Raw genomic sequence first — 23,445 nt, forward strand, 5'->3', positions numbered from 1 at the left:
TTTGCAACTGATGCGCTAATTAATCCTCCTGCTCCCCCTCTGAGCAGAGACAATCCAGCTCTTTCACAGAGGGGAAACTGAGGCAGGGCAGTTGACAGACAGGTCACCGCCCCTTCAGTACCGGCAGCGCCGGCTGTGGCTTTCCCTTTGCTGGTGCTGCCGAAGCCTTTGCTTGCACCAGTGCTCACAGGAGCCGTACTGGGGAGCCTCTGCTGCCTGCGCTGCCCTGTAAAACCCCCAGAGCCCCCCCGGCCGGGGAAGGGATCCGCAGGACAAGCCGCCAGCCCTGTCACCTAAACCCTGACCAGTCCCAGGCCAGTCCCTGGCCCTGCACAGAGTTTCTGGTAACTCCCGTCTGTGCAGAACAGCCTGGGCGAGCACACAGACTCCAGCCTCTGCTCTGAAGGCGAATTTTTGTAAATCAAACCGTTTCCCTCCCACCTCCCCTTCCCCTCCCTCTCGCGTATTGAGGTGCCGAGGGGCAGGCTCCCTCTGGAAGTGGGGTACCAGGAGCGAGGGCTCACACCCAGCACTCAGGGGAAGGCAGAGATCACACAATCACCCTGGGAGACAGGAATACGCCGCACAGCGAGGAGGGGCGGCAGCTGAGGGGCTCTGCTAGGACAGCCCTACCCGTCTTCAAATACTCTGGCTTTTCTTTGGGAAAGAGAGAAACAACTTTTCATTACACTGTCCTAGACTTCACAGCTCAGGACTATGTCTTCAGAGTGCAATATGAAAAAGAAAATAAAAACACGCCGTAAGCGCAGTTGCTGGCCCCACCGAATACCCGCACCGCACTCGGGTCTCCGAATGACCAGAGCACCCCCCACCCCCCCAGGCTGCTGCAGGAACCCCACAACCTGGGCCGTGTAAACCGCCCGGCCGCTCCAGGGGCCCCGGGGAGCAGCTGAAGAGCTGGGCCGTAGTAACGGAAACAGTAGCTTATGATTTGCCTTTGTAAATTTGTTAGTGTGTGTTAACGGAAGCCCTGGCCTAGCAGGTGGTGGCTGCAAAATCTTATGGCATCTTGCCCTATGTACCGTATGTCAGGGGCACGTAGAAAAGAATTTCCAGTAGAAGAAATGGAAGACACGGGGAAAGGATTTCTTTGCTTCTGTACAAAGAGTCTTGATGGGAATCCATGGCTTCATTCTCATAAATAACAGGTCCTTAGTACATGTCCTTGTAGATCTCCTGCAGAAGCGGGTGAAGAGATGTCTCCGTCTCTGTCTTCTTGATCTTCTGCACCAGCTGGGCGTGCTCTGTCACCAGCTGCCGCAGGTCGGCCATCTTCTGCAGCAGCTTGGGGAAGAGGTACTGGGCATCGGGGTGGTTAGACTGCAGGTGAAACTCCAGCGCTTGCAGGATGTTGTCTTGGATCTTCTCCACCTGCTTCACGTTCATCAGGCCAGGACGGTCTGTGGGGAGGAAGCACAGCAGCTGTAGCGTTTTGGTGCAGCCCTCCAAAGCACACGCTCCTCCTGGGGACAGGGAGACGGGGACAGTAACCCACCCACCATGACTCCAGCCTTGTCAATCAGACAAGGGGAGAAGTGTGCCCTGGGACAACACATCCCACAGCAGCACACGAGGAGGAGATGCCACTCCCGGTTCTTGCTCCAAGCTTGCTAAGCATCACTGCCACGGGGAAGCTCTGGTTTTCGAACTGCTCGGTTTCCCTCTCGTCCCCCTAAGCCACCCCTGGCTGACCTCAGGGCAGCTGCAGCTCAGCCCCCCCCCAAACCACCTCTAAATACGGGAGAACTCTCCCTGACACTCACGTGGCCGAGAGCGCCCGCTCACCTCCGCACAGGATAATGGCAGCCACAAACAGAGACAGGTCACTGTCATCCAGCTCCAGCGCGTTGAACTTCACAGCAAACTCAAATTTGGGCTCCATGATCTCGCTGAAGGGCTTGCGCAGGCTACGCAGGAACTCGCGGGTCACAAAGCCGTTCCCGTTGGCCACCAGCAGCCCATCCTTGTTCATGATAGAGGCCAGCATGGCGAAGATGGCCTCATGCACCCCGTACTTCAGCAGAGTCACTTGGTCGTTCAAGTAGAGGCCTAGGAAGCTGGGGATGCTCTTGGTGAACTCGGTGAGCTCCCGCACAGTCTCCACCGTGGTGCACTGGCAGCGGTAGAAGACATGCACCCCGATCTCCTTGTAGGGGGGAATGCCGTTCACTAGCTGTTTCCACACCAGCCCCTTTTCTGCCTGCCACAAGGTGTCCATGTCATGGATCACAAAAGGCTGCTTGAAAAAGAAGCAAGCAGTTAGGAACCTGCCGCGGCGACTGGAGATACCAGCCTCGCCAAGGACACTCGCGTTTGTCTGCCCGTCCCTTTGCTGCTCTCTCCCCACTGGGGCTGAGAGTGCCCGCGCAATCCGCACCCACCCGGAACAGCACGATGGGAATTTTCCCAGCAAAGGGCAGGATGTGCAGAGCCCACCTGGCTGCAGCTGGGAATTGGTGCATGGGGAACAGCTACAGCAGGAGGGAGATGTGCAGCACCTGCCAGAAAACAGCCCCCACCGCACTGGTCACGGCCAACCCTGCCTGCCCTGGGGAGGCAACTTACTGGTGTGCTGCTGGCCTTCCCGGTCAAGATACCTCTCGCCTTCTTTTTGGTCATGTTGAAATTTTTCAGGTAGGCGTTGTAGATGTGCTTGGAGAAAGCTTTCAGGTCGGCCACCTGTGGGTTCTGGCAGCTGATCTCGCTCGCCGTCAGCCCCGCCACCAGCTTCCTCTTCTCTGCCTCCGGCATGCGGCCGAAGCGGATTGCTGTGGGGCACCAACACCGGTGGGTCAGGACACTGAGGACAACCGCAGGAATTGCGTCCAGGGAAGCAGCTCTGCTTCTCCAGGGCTGCAGCTCCTCTGGCACTGACACCTTCATGAACCAGCCACTCTGCTAGCCTGGCCGACACAGCTCCCATCCCCACCCTCTGGGCTCTCGCACAAACCCTGCTGCCCACATAAACACCTCTGCTTGGCCAGGAACAAGACGGTCACACTTGAAGTTTAAAAATCCCAGCACAAAAGAGCCACCTGCGTGTCCAGGCCCCTCTGGGTCAACTTGTATGGCCTGTGCTGACAGCCAGCCTGCACGGTGGGAATGAACAGCCCCTTCTTGTACAGAAGAAGGGGAGGAAGAGCCAAAGGCTCAAAGCGTTGGGTTTGAAAGATGATTCCCCGGCAAGAAGGGAGCCACGGGATAACGCGAGCTACATACAGCCTCCCTGTGTGAACCCTTCGTAGAAGGGCAGATGGCCCCACGGCACCCACGGCCAGGCCTGTGGGCAGTGGTGACACTCACCGTTATGTGACATGCCCAGCGAGAGACATTTCTGGAAGCGGCAGTACTGGCACTTGTTCCGGTTCTTCTTCTGAATCTTGCAGCTCCTCTCGCACTTCTCGTACTCCAGCTTCATGCGGATCGTCCGGCGGAAGAATCCCTGCGGCACAGAGTGGGACATGGCGCAGAGGGACGAGGGAACAGCAGTGTTAGCACCTGTGGTTTGGGGACCAGGCTGGTTTATTATCCCCAGGAGCCTCACGGAGGTTCAGCTGGGTGAGGAGGAGCGCTGGGTCACCGACACAAACAGGGTCTCTGTTCCAAGGACAGGTCGTGCAGTGGGAGAAGGGGGCTGCAGAGAGGAAACCACGGAGGGAAGCCCAGGGTCTGGTGCAAGAGCCGCGTGTGTGATGCTGCCGGCAGCCAGCAGGGAGGGATGGAGGAACAAGCCTGCCCCAGCCTGCAGGAATGTCTGGCAGGACCTGGGCAGCTAATGCAGCCCCACTGGCATCTGCTGCGGGGGAAAGAATTTCGGAGGCACATCCCAGCTGCGGCCAGTGATCCCAGGGGGATAAACACATGGCTCATTGCTGATCTGCAGCACAGAAAGCATCTTCAAAAGCAAAGCCAGGGTCCCTGTGGGGACAGATGGATTTGCCTTACAAAGTAAAGCACGACCGGGCACTATTTGGGCCATACACATCTCAGCTGCCTCTCCCAGGACAGTATCTGAGTGCTTGCAACACCCTCTGGACAACCTGCAGTAAAAAACTGCAAATGAGTTTTTTACAATCAGTCAATCCCGCCTCCCTGTTTTGCTGCAAATCTAGGGATGGCATGGTCCCTGGGATCTAATCTCTGCCCGGTGTTGCTGAACCCAGCCCCCCCCAGGGTGTGCGTACCTTGCAGCCCTCACAGGCGTGCACACCATAGTGAAACCCCGAGGCTTTGTCTCCGCAGACCCTGCACTCCACGTTCAGTGCTCCCAAGGCCGCTTCCTCACAGCCCATCTGCAGTTGGTCCGATAGGGAGGGAGAGGAGCTCTGCGAAAGGTCTGCAAACACACAAAGGGATGTGTCCTTTCATGTAGTAGCCACAAATCCAGCATCTAACTCCTCCAGCCATGGGGCTGACGAGGGATTTCCAGCACTGTCCCAGCCTGCTGTTGGCATCGCATCTGGGCAGTTAACTGGCTGCAGGCAGATGCCGTATCCAGAGCCAAGAGTGCCCCGAGTGCACCCAGCAGCTGAGAGACTGCACATCAATACTGATTTCTTCGTTCTGGCATTCATGTCTAGGCAATGAAACCCAACCAGCAAATTTTATAATCCCCAGTCGGCAGGTGGCTGGCACGGGGCTGCCCAGCTGGAACGCCCAGGGCTCTGGGGGAGCCTCTTCAGCAGCAACAAATCTTCTCCCCCAGTTCCTACAATCAGTTTGCACTGAGGACTTCGAGAAGTGGCCAGGGAGGCATTCTCAGGCACCCTGGGAGTCCCCTCACTCTGGGGCACAATGTTACTGGCCTGTTCTTTTAACTCCCATCTCCCAACCTGCTGCCAATGGCTGTGCAGTGACTGCAGAGGAAGAAATAAGCCTCTCCATAACTTGGCTCTCGATGCGTTATTTCACAAAGGGAAGAGATTAAAACAAGCCAAACTCCATTCGTGGGCAGGTCCGCTGCCCTTGCAGCCGAGCACGCTGCCCGGAGGACGTGGATGCCTGTATGCTCTGGGGACAGATGAGCTCCCGTGGCTTCACTCACCTGTGTAGCTGCTCGAAGGCAGCGAGCTGTCTGGTCCTCCACTTGGGTCTGAGGCTCCACTTGCCACCATCACTGCCTCTTCCTCTTCCTCCTCCTTTTTCCTGACCTCAGGTACTTCCTCCTGTAGTTGTTCCATAATTGATCACCCCTCAGTGCCAAGACTGCAATCGCTGTCATAGCTCTGGCATCATCCGCGTCTATCCGAGATGGACCCTACCAGGCTGTTCCTGCTAGCCTGCGGGACAGAGGGAGAAACGCGCGGCCTCAGCTCTGAACGCCCACGCAGAGCACCTTAGCAGCAGGGCAGTGTGTAACCACGCCGGTCCTGCTCTGCTTGCTCTCCTTATCCAGGGAGACAAGCAGAACCTGGGACCTTTTAAAGGTCACTTTGTGTTCCGGTATAAACACTCTGTAGGACTCCAGGAAGCAAAAGCTCACCAGAATCATATTTAAAGCCCAGCAGACAGAGCCCTGATCACAAACCAGCCCAGACACCACCCAGGGATCTGGGCTCCCCAGCTTGCAAGTCCCACAGCAGAAAGAGTGCCCCAGGCAACATCCCCCAGAGCTGCCGGTGCCCTGGGATGTCACGATGGTAGCCAAGACTGGGGTTTGACAGAGCCAACAGCACCAGAAAGATTAAGGTTGGGTTGGCTTCACCCTCCATCCCCACACAGCAGCTCCATGCCTGTAGATGGGGGATGCCGGGGAAGCAGGGCTCTGTGCAGCAGCAGGCAGTGGCTGAAAGCCCCCGGCCTGTGCAAGCCATCTGCAAGACCAATGGCTTCCTGCTGGCCCCCATGCTCACCCTCCTTCCCGTTACAGCGCTGCCAGTTACAGCATTTGTGTTTATTTTCACTCGTGTTGTAACTGGCCTCGGCTCCTCTGCCAAGAACTGCTGGGTTGAACGTGTTGCTGTTGCTCCGCGCAGCTGCCGGGCTGTGCTCAGCCACGGGGTCCAGCAGCGTGATCGTGAGGACCACACAATCCAGCTAGTGTCCTAATCCTGGGTTTCCTGTGGGAGGAACGGCCCCATCCTCCCCCCGCGCACTTCCGCTCCTTGTTTGCCTTAGTCCATCCCAAACAGCCCAGGAAAAACTCAAGCCGTGCAAGCGATGCATCACCGGTACCATGATCATGGCAGAGCTGTTCCCACCTCCCTCCTAACCGTGTCAGATCTTGCCTGAGTGTCCAGCTCATGCTGCAACATCCCGGCACTCATTTACTTCCAGATCTTCATTCCTAAACTGACTTCTGAGTAATTAATATCTCAAGCCCAGTTCATGTAGAGTTGCATCCACTACCTTAAAAGAGCTATTTTTAAGTGGAGAAAAATCCATCAAAAAAGCCACTGAAATCCAGCTTTCACCAGGAAAGCCTCAACGTGCAGGCACAAGTTAAACTCATGCAGCATCTTCAAGCCACCTGCCTGAATGTGAAGCGAGTAAGCTACTCGCAGGGGACTCGCACCAGGGCAGCCCCCACACGCTAGGATGGTCTGCACCCCCTGCCCAAGCCCACGCCACAGCACAGGGCTTGCTCAGGGAGGGCAGCAGTGACCCAGGACTCCCTGGGCTCGTTTTCCCTCCTGCAGCAGACCCTCACACCTGGCACTTTGAACTTGAGCCGCAGCCAGCTCCTTGGATTCGCTGGAAAGCCATCAGCGCTGAGCAAGGTCAGAGCTCCCTGCGAGATGAAGCAAGCAGCCGAGGGAGAGAACAAAACACGTGAGCGGGGAGGTTGAACGCAAACACGTTGCAAAGCCAGGACACAAGTCACGGCCTGGAGCCAGCGCTGCCTCGGAGCCTGGGTCTCCCACGGGTGAGGGGGCTTTTGCTTTTCCTCTCCATGCTGGCAATTCAGACTGCAGGGCAGATGGCTTTGTGTCCAGGAGAGGTATGTCAAAGGCAAGCGCGACTGCCCTGCTCTCCTGTACAGCAGCAGCAGGCAGAGGGGTGCTTAGACAAGGGCAGAGCGCTCCCTTCCCGCGCCTCCACAAGAGCACTAAGGGACCATTGAAGGGCTGTGTTATCCTTGGCCTCCGCTCACACATCCCGCGCGGTGGGACATGGCACACAGGCAGGAACACCTATTCATCGGAGGGAGGAGGGTAACGAGCTTGATCGTTTTGAAGGCTATATATAAATGAATGTACAAACATCAGGAAAACGCTTTTGCCTGGAACAGCAGTTAGTGCGGGAAGCTCGCGGCAGGAGAAACTAGTCTACAGTGGAAAATACGTCCAGCAGCAGCTTAACGAGCTTCTTATTAGCTCTCCTTTGTCCCAGCATCCAGCACAGCCACCTGCTTTAAGCCCAGTGCAGATCGAGCCCTCTGCTTTGCCCCAGATGCCTCATGGCACAGTGCCACTGGAACAACGTGGACATACCCTTTCAGCTGCATCCCTGGCATGCTGTCCTCTATGCATCGGGTCTACTCAGGGCTGCGTACTCCTGAGGTGGCAGTGAGTTTGTGACACACAGCTTTGCTCCTCAAAACCCACCAAAGCAACTCAAAACTGTGCTGGGACTTGGTGTGCCTGGAGATAGGCATACAGCCCTGAGAAGAGGGAAAGAAGAGGGAAAGCAGAGGGCAATATGTACACAGACAGCAACACCAGGCACCAGCTAAGGCTCCCCATGTGCCCACAGGCATTACGGGAAGGATAAGGATTCAGGTCCCACCCTTCAAGAGTGGCTGGACAGCCAGAGAGAGAAAAGTTTTCACCAGAAGGCTCCGAATGTATTGTTTTAATATCTCCTTGCAGGCCAAGAGTACAGGGGCCTGGGCAGAGGGAAGCTGAGCGAGCTGTTTGCACACCTGCCTTTCCCTTTCCCGTTTCCCTAGTTTCTAAACCACAGAGATAGAGGGAGAGGAGGAGGGAAAAGGGATTGATTTCAACAGGAGGCTGCACCCCCTGCCTTCAGAAAATGAAAGGCCAAGGCAGCCACCACCACCTGGATGAAAGGCAGGGCACAGGCTGTGCCTGCACACCCCGGCACGGAGCGAGCCGGCTTGGCAGGGCCCCCAGAAAGATGCAGACCCCCCTCCCTCCCCTCCGAGCCGGCAGCATGCAGAGACTGGGATTTTCCAAGGTTTCACACACACTCCTCCATGCCCCTGCCAGCCCTGCGGTTCAGAGCTGGGTGTCCTGGGAAGCTGGAGCTCCCAGAGGTTGGTCCAAACTCTGTCCCTCTGAGCACGAGGAGGGACCTGCCCTGCCAGCACAGCCACGGGCAGGGTTGTCACAGCCCTGCATCTCGGCGGGACGCTACGGGGGATGGCTGCCTGGATGGCAGTCGATGGCCAAAGGGCCCATCTCAACCCCAGGACCTCTCCAGCGGTTCGGTGCCTCCACATCCAGCTGCCAAGCAGGCAGAGCCAGAGGAGGGACAACCTGGTCTCCTCCCCTTGGCTAAAAAGCCACCCATGGGAGCACAGCACACAAGCTTTGAGCTGCAGGGAGAAGCCAGATTCCTGACTGGAGTAGCCACCCCCTTTTTCCATTTGGCAGCTGTCACAGGGCAGCGATGGAAAGAGAGGATGGAAACAAGGACGGGGACCTTGAATTCCTTCCTAAGCTTCTCCGGAGAAACCGGCAAAGCTGTTTCCCTTCCTCTTCCTACAGGATGGGAACTAGCAAGAGGACAGGCATCTCGTGACTTGTTCTGCCCTTGCCTCAACCCCCGCTCCAAGGAGCTTTGGTAACCCTGGCTGAGATAGCCACCTCCCTCCTGGGAGCCTGCAGCTGGCGGAGGGTGGGTTTGTTTGCTGGCTCCAGGCTTGGGCAGATGCCTGCTGGCTGCCCCGCTCCCACACTGCAAACAGCACGGGCAGCAGGTTTATCTTTACTAGAAGCAGAAGCTGGCATCTATGCCAAGCTAAACCGTACAGTGGGAACGGGGTGAGACATGGCACAACGAGAGGAGGAAAAACCACAGGAATAAAAATTAAAATGAGACAAATCTTCAGCGTGGACCCCCTGCAAGAAGGCAGTACTTCTCCACAGCCAAACAAGATCCGAGCCTCCATTCATCAGCCCGCAGCTTGTACCCTTTTGGCCCGGCAGCTCCTCACCGCTGACTGGCATGTAGACCTTGGAGCCAAGTTCAGAGAAGCAGAGAAGAGTCCCACACGCAAAGTGCCACAAGGAGGAGACGTGTGTTTCAACACAGACACCCAGGTGCTGGCAGCCAGACAGCCACCAAACCAGAGAAGGAAGTGCTTGTAATGAGAAGGACCTCATGTTTTCAACCAGGCCTAGTTTCAGTGATGGTGAGCTCAAACAAAAGACAATTTTGGTGTGTTCATGGAGGTGGAGAGAGGACAACTGTCTCCATTCCTCTCCAGGAGAGCAGAGATTTATTTCTAATATAGTTATACAGATGTCCCCCGCTTCAGTCCGGAGTGTCACCTCACAAGATCCCTCTCTGCAAGTCAGGAGTTTCCAGGTAAAGCAAAGTGCCAAAAAAAAAGTCCAAACCTACCAAGGGCCAAGCCAGAGAGTCTATCTGCTCAAAGCAGTTGTTCAAGTTACTGTAAAAGAGGTCACCAGGAATCACAAAGTAAAGCAATTTACCACAGGAGCACTTCAGGCTTGCGTTTTTATTCCTCTGGACAAAAATATTAGCCAAATTCACAGGCAACAAAGTGAATCCTTTTGGAAGGGGCAAGACGAGAACTCAGCCCTCTCTACAGCAGCACCTTCTGTGACATGTAGCGCATATCGAATCCACAAACAAAAACTGAAATGAATCCATTAAAAAATGTGATTGTTGCTTGTTGGCCATCATTTGCAAGCATCCCTTGGGTTCTGGCACTGCTTCAGTATCTGCTGATCAAGTACCAGTTTCTTTTCCTCCTCCTACACGTCCGCTACTACTACTAAAAGCCAAAGAAGAGCTAAGCAGATGCTGCAGTACAGGAAAGGTAACTAAGTGCACAAAACAGGAGAGCCAAACATTGAAAACATGTTTGGTTTTGTTCCTGAAAGATGAACATATCCCCTCATTAGCTAATGAGATGTCAGCAACACTTAATACCCAAGTGCTTGCTCCCTTACTCAAAGTCTTGGCTGCAAGGCAAGCTACACGCTGAAATGGACTACTAGAGCTAGCAAGGAAGAGCCCTTCCACGCAGCCCTGGCCAGTGCTGACACGTGAGGGCCAGATCTTCCCCTTGAACCATCTCTGGCCAGCCACGGCCCCATGCCCCAGTCCAGTCCTGTGAACCCCCCGACGCTGCCCTGTGCGGGCTACCTGTGTTTCACCAAGTGTGATCCCAGCCGACTAAACAGCAGGGTGCTGCCAGAGCGGCTATTACCGCGTTGCTACTAATTACTCAGGAACATGTGACAGAGGGTGCAGGAGGTTCCCTCACTTGCCTTGAGCAGCCAGGCTTGCCAAAATGAATCACATATCTACAGTGTGTTTTAACTCACCCACTTCCTGGACACTGAGGAGGGGGAAGGTTAAAAAGCTTACAAAACTCACCAGACTCTTCTCTTTTTGTACCACAGCTGATGCTGTCCCCCAAACCAGGTTATGATATTTTGCTCCAAAAGGAACTTCCTGCTTGCTCACGTGTGCTGTTTTTTTCCAGAGAACAAGAGGTATCACAGAAACAGAAGCAAGTCAGACTTTGGGCAATGAATTCAAAGCACATGCAAAAGGGGGGTCCTGCCTGGCTGCTCTTCTCTTTCAATCCATCCATCAGGAGCTGCAAACATCCCTGGCTCCAGCAGCTCCAAGCACATAGCAGATGTGCTCTGAAATCTTGAGATGGCAGGTACTGGGAAAAGGTTAATGCTCCTACAACAATCATCCCTGCACACCTTTCCAGTGGAGAGACTCCCTGCCCTCCTCAGCCTCTGATGAGCCGGGCTCCGCCACTGCCTTTTGCAGAAGAGGTAACAGCAGGGCGGGAAGTAAAAAGCCGAGCAGTTGTTAGCTTTTACTTGAAGTCCTGCTTCATGACCTTCAGCAAATCCTGTCAACCCCCACACCTCCATTTCCTTCATCATAAAAAAAAAACAACCCACCCTAACCCCGACCTACCCCCCCAAAAAAAACCAGCCCAGGACTTTTACAGTGCTTCCTTCCTGATCCTTTCCTTGCTGCATTAGCTCACAGAGCTGGCATGTTTTGGAAGCACAGAGGAACATATCGATGCCAAGCGTTACTGTTTATTCCTGTATTACAGATTTGGACACCGGTTTGCAGTCACGCTCGCAACTCTGGCTGCCTCAGCCGCAGGTCAGCACACCCCACTGCTTGTGACCGTCTTCTCCTGTTGTACATTCCTAAACGAAGCATCTCTAGGATTACTTTCAGCAAATAAACTGGCACATCTCATCCTGGCAGTTGCTGACTGATATTTGTGTTTTGCTGACAACCCAGGACAGGCCAGAGCACCCAGGATCTGCCCCACTGGAATGAGGACCACAGCCACGAAACAAGCAGGTACCAGACAGGTGACACCACCGGGGCTTCTCAGAGCTTGAAACAGCACAGAAGTGTTGCTATTTGAGAAGGTCTTTAAGTTTGGTAAGGAGAGAGGATCATCCCCACCGCACCCCCGGGTACAGCAGAGGTGGCTGTAAAGCCATGGCACTGCTTTGGGAACACGGCTGCAAACCGAGCACGCACGCTGCTAAGAGAGAGGCACAGAGCAGCTTGCACAGGGCTGCAGAGATGGCTGAGTGTCCGCAGGGAACGCTGAACCCACGGGCTTGCTCCCGTCTCCTGGTAGGACTAGGGACCCACCACCCAGCCCAGCAACTCCGATTTGTGCTCCTCCAGCAGCCTCCGCTTGCTGCTCCACTGGTGCCAGCTTTCACATCCCTGCTTCTTCTCTGAAAATCCCAGGTGGCTTCTCTGGCACATATTCCCTTTTCCTTTACCAAGCCGAAGGTGAAGAGGTTGACGGCTCAAAGAACCCACCAAACCACTGTAAGCTGATGCTTTCCAAAATCCCTGAAGTCTTGTGCTTTACTCCAGGGCACTGGGTTAGCTTACGGCCCCCTTGTCCTCCCGGACCTGAGGAGGACACATGGAAAGATCTGGTTTCAGGAACATCAGTAATTATAGCACCGGGCTGACGAGGGAGGGGAGCTCATGGGAACAGCAACAACACTCCCAAAGGCAAACAGTGGGCACAGGGTGTTACAGACTCAGAGCAGCGTTTAAATGGAAAACCAGGGAAGCGTCAAGTGGAACAAGCTGTCACTGCGATCAGGAGCACTGCTGGCAGTGATTTAGGCTGTCATTTGGCAGTGCTGCGCACACCAGGACTCATCTTACTTTTCCCTGAAGTCTCAGTGCTGCTGGGACACCAGCAAGTGTCACCTCTGCTTTGGATGGGGCAATCAGCTCCCCAGAAAAGCAACAAGGGGTAGAAAAGCAGCAGCAGGCCAATGCGTCGCTCTGGATCACACACATGTGCGTGCAGCCTGCCATCGGGAGCCAACTACCCGGCAGGCCAGCAAATTTTATTGCTAGGCTGCCAGTGCTCTCAGATCCAGGAAAACGCCCACAAAAACAGTAGCAAGCCTTCTCTTCTTTGCAGCGACAGAGATTTTAGATCCCACGGGCTGACCAAGAAAAAAATATAAATAAAATAAATGCACCAGCCTGTAAGTTTTGTTATGCTTACACTCGGACTCCCAGAAAAGCGCTACTGGTTTTGTAGACCTTAGCAAAATATCCTGGGCACCAGCCACGCCGCTCTGATCCCAGGATGCAGCTGACAGTGAGCGATTATGCCCAGGCACAAGTTCAGATGATTCAGCAGGGCCTGGGGACATACGCACCGAAGCGGTTAGAAAAAAAAAAAAATCACCATGTTCGCTGCACCTCCAGTTCAACCACAAGGCAGGAAAAAAAGAGGGAGGCCGAGTTTGGCTGGATACATCTCCATATGGAAAACTCCAGAGAACATTAGAATAACTTTGTTACACAAACTAGTTCAATAGCCTCTCAGGGAACTAGAGGGGAATGATGTTTCCTTACTATTTTTGGCCACATTCACACACCAAGAGCTGACTGGAGGAACAGAAGTTTCCCTGCATTTTCAGCAGCGATACAAGCAGCAATCATGTCAGCGTGATCCTGCCAAGACTCCTCTGTCAATGAGGGATGGCAGTGTCCTCTGACCATTTGGATTTCCACCTCTGCCCCTAGAAAACAAAATGCTCGAGCAAAGCATCAGCACCTTTCATAACATCCTCATGTCTTTGGCACTATCTTGGGGGTACAGAGAGAGCAGCAGAGGCACACAGCAAACCAGTGACCACCACTACCCAACAGCCAGCTGCTGGGAGCTCAGCAGGCTCCACCAGCTTCAGCCCCAAGCTCACGCTCACCAGCTACCCTTTTCCAGAGATCCCTGTGTCCCAAAGTTCCACAACGCAACACCTACCCCATGCACATCAGAACCCATGTATTTTTTTTCAGAGATGTGGGTCTCCGACCATCAGCCCTCACGGGGTTAACAGCCCTTGAAGGTCCAACAGCTCTAGCAGAATCCATAAAATCAACTTAAAGGTGAAAAGCAGATTTGGGCATTTTCAGAAATATTCCAGGCTTGCATTAAGGTGAAATCAAGAGCTGCACCAAAAAAAACGTTTGTAAAAGGTCAGGCAGGATAGGGGTTTGAGCTTAGGTTCCCATCACCGAGGTGACTGCACAAAACACTGCTTATTTTCACGCCATTTCACCCGTCCTCTCTTCAGCCTGACAAAGCCTTTTCCTAATGAGACATTCATTAGGCAGTAGTATGGTTCATAGCAAAGTTTGTCTTGACAGACCATCAGGGCAATGCTTCCCTACCAGCTCAGGTAGGAAAGCTCATCTGCCCATTTAAACTACCAGAACCGTTTCCTGTCTCCATCCCACATCTACATTACAGGGTTGAATGTACATGTTCTGGTTTTTGCTATTCCAACTTCCAGTTTCCAGGCCAGGGTAAACCAGAAAATGCAGCATGAGGGCAACGATTCTGGTTAGCATGGACATTATCTGGCTGTTGCTCTCCACAAGCCTCAGAGATACGTTCTGGCTTGACCCAGCACCACAAGAAATGTTTGTGTTTCTGGCTTGTGCTTTTACCCTGCCACCTCACCCCCAGTGAGGATTCCCCTGCAAACCACGACTGCTGCAAACCCCAAACCTTTGAGCAGAACCTGTCCACGGGGATCCCCAGGGAAGCATTCCAACACACACATGCACTGCAGGGCCCTTTGCAAAGCCAGTTCGAAAGATCTGACTCAAATGATGTCTGATGTTCACAAGCTCTTGGCCAAACCTTGGAGGACACAGACATTTTCCAGACGCTATGATCATAACAGTGAATATTAGAGCATTTCAAGAAGGCTTCCTGAAACTAAGATACATCTTGAACCACTTCTGCAATCTAAACCCTTCCTGCAATCAAGCATGGCCCAGTGAAGTCATCCCAAAACATTTATTTTGGGGAAGATGCATTTCACAATCTCCTTGACCAAAAGGCTTCATATTGGCATCAATCATTCCACGCCAAACTCTGCTTTGGGAAAGTAATTTCCTAGGCATTCTGCCAATGCAAGTGGATTTCAGACTATAAAATAAAATTAGTTCTACAGAAAAATCTTATTTGTACTCACTATTGAAATCACTTCTGCTTGTCTAGACTTTCCCAGAGTCTCCAAAATTATTGCAGCAGTGATAAGCAGTATATCCCTGAATAATGACACTTCTAGAAAAGCAGAGATTGCTCTGCAGCGCCTGATGAGAAAGCAGCTACACAGCCTGACAAATCTGTGGCTATCAGCAAGGGCAGTCATTCCTGCTAGGAAGAAAGAGAGCCAATACAAATCACAAAATAAACCAACATCTTTAAAATTTCATAGTCAGGGCAAGCCAGGCTGGGTTCTGGCAGCAAATAACCTTTCAGGCATAAGCACTGTAACATTATCTCATCCAATTAAAAAATCATTTGCATGTCAGGTCCCTGCTGCACAAAGAAGCCCAAGAGTCTAATGTTGTGCTAATTCCTCTGTCTCTAAAAACATTTGCACATTTCCAGTTCATAATTCAATAGCCACAGATGAAATATTCCCTGAAAGGCAGTAAGATGTACTGTACAAAAATACATATTTGTCAACGGGCAACACACTAGAGAGATGGAGACCATTAACATCAGTAAGCAATTCTGTACAACAATGCTCTTCTGATCAGCAAAGCCTCATGCGGCTCATTACAAAATCCTCTCCACGCCCGGCGACGATCCTTGGAAGTCCATGTCTCAAATGCCAGAACAGAGACAACACAACAGTTGCACAAACTTGACACAGAAAACATCTCCATCCAGCTAAACACCTTAGACGTGTGTCGCGGCAAAAATAAACCCACCCTCTACGCGCAGCCAGCACCAGCACCGATAGAAGATACATGCAGCATCTGAGTGCAGCATGACCGCAGCGAAGACTTTCAGGCATCGCTTCAGAGGTCTGCAGGCAAGACAACATCCACCCCAGCCCATGCTGACCACCTCCTCCAAACCCCTGTCCTCGCTCTGCTGCAACCTGCTCAGCTTTGTCCCGGTAATGCAGTTACACAGCGCTAGACGGTATTGGTACTGCTGCCAGACCTGCACAGCCAGATCCGTTAGGTGACCGGTTACCCAAGTATGGGGCCTGCTCTCATGTGCCCTCCCCAGCCTACAAGAGTCAATTTCAGTCAAAAAAAAAAAAAAAAAAAAAAAAAAAAATCAGTGAAATAACCAAACACTAAGTCACTATACTCTGACGGAAACAGTTGGCTTAGAAGAACAGGATTTGACCACGATACTCACAGCGTACTCCTAAGCATAAATCCATAAAGATCATATTCAGAAACTGAACAAAACTAAGGCATAGAGTCCAAAATTGAAAAGAAACTTAAATTTAAGCTCGTGGACACAAGTGAAACTTGCTGAAAGCAAGCCACACTACCTAGGCTCTTCCCTACCCCAAGTTTTTAAAAACATACGCAGGATAAGTGCTTTGGTAGACTGCCCGCGTGCGAAAGGGAAGGGTTACCTCTCCGGAGCAGCTGTTCCTGTCTGCCTGTCGCTGAAAGCCACCGTTCAGTTACCATGTCAGCACAGAGAGCTGAAAACTGAAGTAATCTGCAAGAGAACACAACACGAATTTCCACGGCTGTGCTGAAGGCCAGATATTTATGCCTCTGGGAGAACTGGGCTGGATCCAGCAACAGCTCTGAAATTTAAACACACACTCCCTCTACCGCATGCTGAAACCATAGGCTGGGGTGACACCCCCGGTGCCGCGGGGAGGTGGCAGGGACAGCCGCCACGTGCGATTGCAGCCGTCTCCCCCAGGCTCTGGCAGCTTCTGCAAACTGGGAGGTAAAGCAAACCCCTGGGTGACCCGTCAAAGATGGCCCCAGTGCCTCACCAGGCTTTGAGCATCACAATGTCACCTTTACCTTAGGTCACCTGCAGCCAGAGGCCGACGACCCCAAGCTTTTATGACAATGCATGAATCTGATGCTAGAAAAAGGGCTGTGGTGGCCATAAGGTGGCTTGTTTACTCAGCTTGCTTAATCCACCCTTAAGAGGCTGCCACTGCAGCCTCATTAAAGTTAGTGCAACTTTAATGAACTTGCCTCTCAGGTGGTTGAAACTTAAGGATTCGACAGAGTTCATTCACTCTTCTTGGTTTTCCTGATAACTTTGCAAATAGCCTTGTATGAATTTCAGGCTCAGGAGAGCAGTAAGAAACCAACACTAAAAAAGAAAACGGCTTACGAGGCTTTGAACTAGAGGACTTGGGAGAAAATATGTTCTATTTTTAGACACAGTTATGCAGACTAACTGGACTAACATATTAAACAAAGATGTTGCGAACATGATGCTACTTGAACCCATGTACCCTCCCTGACATTACCCAGGCTTAGCTGCTCCTCCCAGCCCCATGGAAAAGCCCCGTTTCGTATCGCTACCTGCAACATGGGATGATTTGCAAGGCAGCCAAGCGCTGGCAACGAACCCAGCATCACCAGCCCCCTGACGAGAGGGGCAAGCCAGCAAGTTCAGGGCAGAGAGTGAATCCCACCCAGTGCCGCACGCCCTCCTGCACCTCCCAGGTCTGACACGGCACTGAGAGCTGCAGCTGCTCAGAAGAGGGTGAAAAAAACAAAGCAAATCCTCTGCCCCAGAAGCCGAGGCTCCCGCCACACTACCACAAGCATGGAGAGTGCTCCCCATGCTGCCAAGCAGCCCAGGTACAGCCAGGGGAGGGCATGAGTGTAAGATCTAAAAAAATAACCCCAGTCTCTTGCACGGGAGCATCATTTGCATCAGGATCACTCTTTCTCATAGTTGGTGACACAAAAATCACAGCGCCCCCCTTGAAAAAAGCAACTGCCCTCAGGTTACAGTCGGGGGGGCTGAGACAAGCCTGCCCGAAGGTCAGCTGGTGAGGGAAGGAGCACAGATCCAGCACCCAGCCCTCCGCTTTAGCAGGGGCCATAAAACCGCACACAGTAACTTCACTTTCACAATAGGACATCAAAACTATCACGAGTTTCTCATCCCCTCCCTCCCAAAATGGAAGGCAGCTTTTCTGAACACCCCGGATAGTTTTTCTTTAACCTTCCTGATGAGAAACAATAATGAAGTCATTACAATCCCACTGGCACATCAGGAGAGGGCTTTCTTCATCTCCACCAGCAATAAAGCCCATCCCTGATTCAGTAACAAAGTGTAACGTTGACAGTGTCAAGGAGGGCATGAATCACTCTGAGCTCTTTCCCATGGCGGATCAGAGCACTTAGCTGCTGCCAGAGACCTGAGAATTAAAACTAAATTACTGGCTCACCTCATCCTGCTCACAGCTAAATGCCAGGGCATGCCCCATCACCATCACACACAAAGCAATACTTGCACCAGCTCAGCAGGGTACGGAGGGAGCCTGCCAGCACATCCCTCCCGAAAGCTTCCTCTTGTATCCCTGGCTGACACACGGTAAAGTGACAGAGAAAGCTCCCACCTCAGCACAGCCTGGAGCACGTCTGTACCAGAAGGGGAAAAGGATTCTCCGCTGAAGGCGGCGAGGGAGTTTGCGCAAAGAGAGATGGCAGGAGGAGGGAGCAGAAATGAGAAACGGGGCACAGGCTGCTTCAACGAGCAAGTCACCGTTTTGAGAGACCAACACTGCTACCAGCCTTGGCACTCCGATTTATGGGGCGGCCACTGCTGCATCCTCTTTCCATGCTCAGATCCCTCTGCATCACCGCAACGGATGTTGCCCAGATCCTACAGCATGTCCAAAGCCTGTTTGCCTCTCTGCCCACCCACAGCCCATTCACAGGGGCTTTCCCAACACGTAGAGGCTCAACAGATCGATTCCTTCCCACAAGCACAATCGTCGCTCGCGTGCAGGAGGCCTCCCAGCACAGCTGTTGAAGGGGAAGGTGGCCAAGGCTGAGATAAACTACACCCGGACACTGTTTGAAGCCACGCAGACACAATACAGTCGACGACAGACAGATGCTTTGGAAAAAGCATAAATGGGATGGTCACAGAGGGTGTGTATTCTCTCCTGCTCCACTGACAAGCTGCATCTTCAGCTGCTTTTCCTCTCTGTGCCTTGATTTTCCCAGGCACACAAACACGCCTACCTCGTAAATGGGTTTTGAACCTTCATTCACTGGCTTCCGTAAATAGGTTGGAGGCTCTCTGATCATAAACAAATAGGGCTGCTCAACATCCCTTGAGGTGTGTCAGTGCACACAAACTTTTGGAAGCATAGCAAGGCCAGGAGGCCTTTTGACCACACGAAAAAGGGGAGGTCAAAATTCATCTGGGGAGGAACAACAGGATCCTAGCGGGTTATAAAAATAGAGCTTGGAGCTAGCCAACAAGGAAGGAAAAAACGCAACAGGTTGGTAGAACAAATGAGGCTAGGAAGCAGGAGGTGAAAGGAAATTAGGTCTCTTGCTTCAAGGTCCCGTCACCTACTTCTGCATGCTCAACCTTTCCACTAGGATTTTTTACAAGCGCTTTTAAAGCTAATTAAAAGTTACACTCAGCCAAGCCAGCATGCAGGTACCACCTTCCTGCATTCGGCTACGAGCGCTGGCAGCGCAGGACAAGCCACTTCGTGCAGAACACTCAAGAGCTTTAGAGCTGCTGTTTAATAAAGGTGGCAGTTCCCCTACTTCATACGTGGGAAAACCACGGCACAAAAAGTAAACATCTTTCATCTGGGATCTCAGGGGAAGCAGGAGCAGAATGTGGAGATACAAGGGATGAGAAAAGGACTCTCAGATCCTTTCTCCCCGAGCAACCCCCCACCTGACGCACCACTGATGGACCATCCTGACCCTCTTACTTCTCCTCCTTCCAGCCCCAGACCCCAGCAGTGCCCCTCACTGGTACCGTAAAACCACAGGGCAATTCCCCCTCTGCCTCTCACCCCTGGGAGAGGAGAAAGGCAGACTGTCCCCCCAGCCTCCTCTGTATGGGCCACATCCTATCCTCTGTCTTCCCTGATTTCCCAAGCAGGAATGACAGCCCGCACCCCAAAGTCAGCGATGTGTCCCTGCCCTCCCGGCCCCCTCCAAATCACTGTCCCCAAAGTCCCTTCCTACCTCCTCATGCTCAGAGCCACGCCACCAGAGCTCCCTGTCCCTTCCACCCCTCAGAAAGCCCCCCATGCACCCCATCTCCTCGGTCCTGCACCCACAGAGAGCCCCCGTTCCCCAGCCTCGTCCCCCACCCCACAGCACAGCCTGCCCCTCCACCCCACGCCTGCCGCCCACCTTCCGTCCTCTGCACGGTCAATGTCCCACACCCCCTGTCCCCTCTCACACGCACACACTGCCCCCCCTGTCCCCGCACACCCCCCCCTGTCCCCCCTCACACACACTCCCTGTGCCCTCACATGTCCTGTCCCCCCTCACACACACACAGTCCCCACACACGCTCTCCGTCTCCCCCCCCTCTCCGCACACAACCCCCGTCCCCCCTCACACACACCCTGTCCCCTCCTGTCCCCTCACACCCCCTGTCCCCCCTCACACAACCCCTGTCCCCTCCTGTCCCCTCACACCCCCTGTCCCCCCTCACACAACCCCTGTCCCCTCCTGTCCCCTCACACCCCCTGTCCCCCCCTCACACACACCTCGTCCCCTCCTGTCCCCTCACACTGCCCCCTCCCCTCACACACCCCCCTGTCCCCTCACACTGCCCCCTCCCCTCACACACACCCTGTCCCCCCTCACACCCCCCCTTGTCCCCTCCTGTCCCCTCACACGCCTCCTGTCGCCCCTCACACACCCCCTGTCCCCTCACATGCCCCCCGTCCCCCCTCACACACACCCCCACACGTCCCCTGTTCCCTCACGACCCCCACCGTCCCCACTGTCCCGCCCCGTGCCCACGTCCCCCCGCGCCGCCCCGGCCCCGCTCACCTCCCGCCGCGGCCCCGCTCCGGGCCCGCCGCTCCCCCCCGCCGCCGCCGCCGGCGGCGGCGCCCTGCTGCCCCCCACCCCCTTACGTCACCGCGCCCGCCCTGACGCCACCGCAGCCCCAGCGCCCGCAGCCAATCACCGCCGCCGGGAAGTCGTTACCGCGTCACCACGGCAACGGCCCAAGCCCGCCCCCACCCGCGGCGCCCCCTGGCGGGCGCGGACTACCCACCACCACTGCCCAGCGGGCGCGGGGCCTCATGGGAAATGTAGGCGCTGCTCGCGGGGCATGCTGGGTAGGGAGCGCGGCGCGGGGCAGGCGCAAAATGGCGGCGGGTGGCGGCTGCAGGAGGCGCTAGGACTTTCAGGGACCGGCCCCCTGCGCACAGGGGCGCCTCAGTAGGGCCTGCTGCCCCTAGGCGGTACGGCCACCCTGCCCCAGTGCCTGCGGCTTGCCCTGCCGCGGCTCCAGGGACCGGCCGCTGAGCCCCAGCCTCCCCCGGGGTCTTTGCTGCCGTGCAGGGAGAGGGGGCCATGGCTGTGCGGCGCGGCCAGGTGGGGGGCTTGGTCCTGCCGGGACCAGCTGTGGGGGCAGAGGGGACAGCAGCCTCCCGGGGGCCTCCCCACCGGTCAGTGGGGAGGTCAGGATCCTGACACTCCCGGGGTAGGCCCGAGGAGGTCGGGATCCCGGCCTTCCTGCGACAGGCCCGAGAAGAGTCCCAGGGGAGTGCTGAGCGCCGTGTCACGGGCAGGGTGGCTCATCTGGGGGCCCGCAGAAACCAGGCCGGGCATGTGCTGCTGTGCCCTGGCCGGGCAGCCCTGCACAGGAACCCCAGCAGTGCCCAGAATGGTCCGACCAGTGTGGGGAGGGCGCAGAGATGTGTCTCACACAATGAAACCGAGACCTGAGGTCTAAAGAGTGCTGAGACTGACATCAAATGATTAAGAGGTTCATAAAATCAAATGTATTGTTAGAGGTTTGACTTGAAGACAGAACAGATGAGTTGTGAGTGGTTAATTCAAGACACAAGCATTTTTTCTATGGCCTGCTAAGGGCTTTGTTAAGCACCAGCAAGCTCTTTGTTTAAACGAGGAACTACCACCACAAGATGGGTGAGCTGACTGGAAGTTTACCACAAGAAGCACTAACTAGGGGAAAGCGAATTCTGGCAGGGGAGATCACGACTACTGACTCACTGACTGCCGACTCGAGAACCCCTCCCCCAGAACCCAAAGAGGAGTTAAGACACAGCATGTGAACTAATTAACGTGAGAAGCAAGAGAATTACTTGACAAAGAGGAAACTTGAGTATTAAGTAATGAAGGAATGATGTAATTTTTAAACCAATGAAGGATGATGTCTTTGCTTCCTGAACTGTGTAAATAATGCGAAGTTCCGGCAATCAAGCTAGGCATTTGTGGGTGACCACCTGGCTCCCTACTTGGTACAAACTAGAAAAAAGGAATAGAAATACCTCAACTTGGTCTGGGAATTGGCATTGCAGACCAGGTAGCAAGCCCGCCTGCAGGACACCACCACCAGCTCTGCCTGGCCAGGTGTTTTGTTGGATGCTTCGGGACCATCACGCCGCTCAAGGTGCTGCGGGAGCCCTGGGGCTTTCCTCCCCTTCTCAGTCTGAGCCCCTCGCTGCTTGCCACCCCCCCAGGGCTAGATCAGCTGCCCAGTGGAGTCGCTGCAAGCCTTCTGCTGTCAGTGCTGTTACTCGAGGTTTACAATGGAGCTAATTTTATACCTTCACACCCTAGGTAAACCACAGTGTGGCTAATCTGATAAGTGATGTTATGTTTAAAAGGCACAGGCCCTGTTCCCAGTACAGTTACTCAAGGAGCAGCACAGAGCTTAGGTGATGCTCCTCGGTAATGCAGATTAGCCACAATTAGCAACTGGCCTCCCAAAACCACGGATCCCTGGGCCAGTGCGCCACAACAGCAGAGTTTGGGGCTGTGAAAGATTCATGTAGAGAGCAGCAAGGTCATACCTGCCTGCAAATGCTCATGCGCGTGATGTTACCCTGCAGACAGCTCCAGGAGGTTTCCCACAGGAGACCCCACGCTGGTGCGGGGGTGGGATGGCGCCGCTCTTTCCCAGCGCCTCCGTGAGCTCTCCTCGTGATCCTGCTGCAGTTTATTCTTAGAGGTGCCGGGGCGCAGGCTGACAGTGCGCATCAACTGCTGACTTAAGTAAGCTCCAGCCCTCGGTTGGCCACTCCAGGAGGATAAGGCAGATCCGGGCGCATCCAGACTTGGCAGCAGATCAAAGGCAGGTGCTGACACCGGTTCCGGCTGTTCCCTCCACTCCTGTCCTTGCCTGCGGCAATTAATGTATAGCTTTTTGCCGCATGGGAACTCAGCTCTCTGGAGCAGAAGCAGCGCTCTGGCGAGCTGCTTTAAGGAGGGACGAGGCAGCCCTGGAGCTGGTGGAAAGCGATGGCGCTGCCACGGGCAGGGATGCGGCCCCGCGTCTCCCGGGGGTCGTGCACAGGATGAGAGCCCTTGTGACAAGGCTGCGGCACGGAGCCACAGAGACGGGTGGGGATGGCCCTCTTCCTCCCTGCCTTAGGTGTGGCGTGGCACGTACCTGTTCTGGCGCCTGATCAGGGACAAGACTGAGCTAATGAAGCTAATGAGGGAGGATGCCGTCTCCCATCAGTGCATTTCCACCCAGCCCATTTCCTTCCCAGTAGAGACTGGTATTTGGCACCCTCACTGTTCTTGTTCTGCCTGCGGATTGCACACAGCAACGAGCAGCTTTGCCAGGGTCACCCCAGGAGGTGCAGCGGTTCATACCATGGCCCCCACACCCCTTGGTGAAAGACAGAGCCCCGGCCTCCAGTGCAGCGTGTTGGGAAGGCCTCACTCCACCGGAAAACCTGCGCAGAGTTGAGCGATCTCATGTCCCTGTGGACC

General features: G+C 54.4%; 1 protein-coding gene across 2 annotated transcripts; it reads right to left on the minus strand.

Moving 5' to 3' along the window:
• Nucleotides 1-1,086: 1,086 nt before the first annotated feature.
• On the minus strand, nt 1,087-20,602 carry PPARD (peroxisome proliferator activated receptor delta). Of its 2 annotated transcripts, none has more exons than XM_055819757.1 (8): nt 20,521-20,602; nt 16,122-16,210; nt 5,066-5,300; nt 4,206-4,357; nt 3,325-3,463; nt 2,587-2,789; nt 1,807-2,257; nt 1,087-1,421 (listed from the first exon to the last, which is right to left on the minus strand). In XM_055819757.1, the coding sequence occupies exons 3-8, from the start codon at nt 5,199-5,201 to the stop codon at nt 1,174-1,176; spliced, it is 1,329 nt and encodes a 442-aa protein (XP_055675732.1). In that variant the 5' UTR covers nt 5,202-5,300; nt 16,122-16,210; nt 20,521-20,602; the 3' UTR covers nt 1,087-1,173. The 2 variants fall into 2 exon arrangements, with proteins under 2 accessions (XP_055675732.1, XP_055675731.1); XM_055819756.1 differs by having other exon boundaries at nt 1,807-2,260.
• Between the last annotated feature and the right edge of the window lie 2,843 nt (nt 20,603-23,445).

Source organism: Falco peregrinus, chromosome 16 (genome assembly GCF_023634155.1).
Source record: "Falco peregrinus isolate bFalPer1 chromosome 16, bFalPer1.pri, whole genome shotgun sequence".
Classification (NCBI taxonomy): domain Eukaryota; kingdom Metazoa; phylum Chordata; class Aves; order Falconiformes; family Falconidae; genus Falco; species Falco peregrinus.

What these genes read in the sequence shown, in the direction of transcription:
- PPARD (XM_055819756.1), bottom strand. Translation starts at nt 5,201, where the DNA reads ATGGAACAACTACAGGAGGAAGTACCTGAGGTCAGGAAAAAGGAGGAG. An exon ending in GCCTTCGAGCAGCTACACAG is followed by an intron (nt 4,358 to 5,065) that starts GTGAGTGAAGCC and finishes GTGTGTTTGCAG; the next exon opens with ACCTTTCGCAGAGCTCCTCT. An exon ending in GCTGGGCATGTCACATAACG is followed by an intron (nt 2,790 to 3,324) that starts GTGAGTGTCACC and finishes GGTGCCCCACAG; the next exon opens with CAATCCGCTTCGGCCGCATG.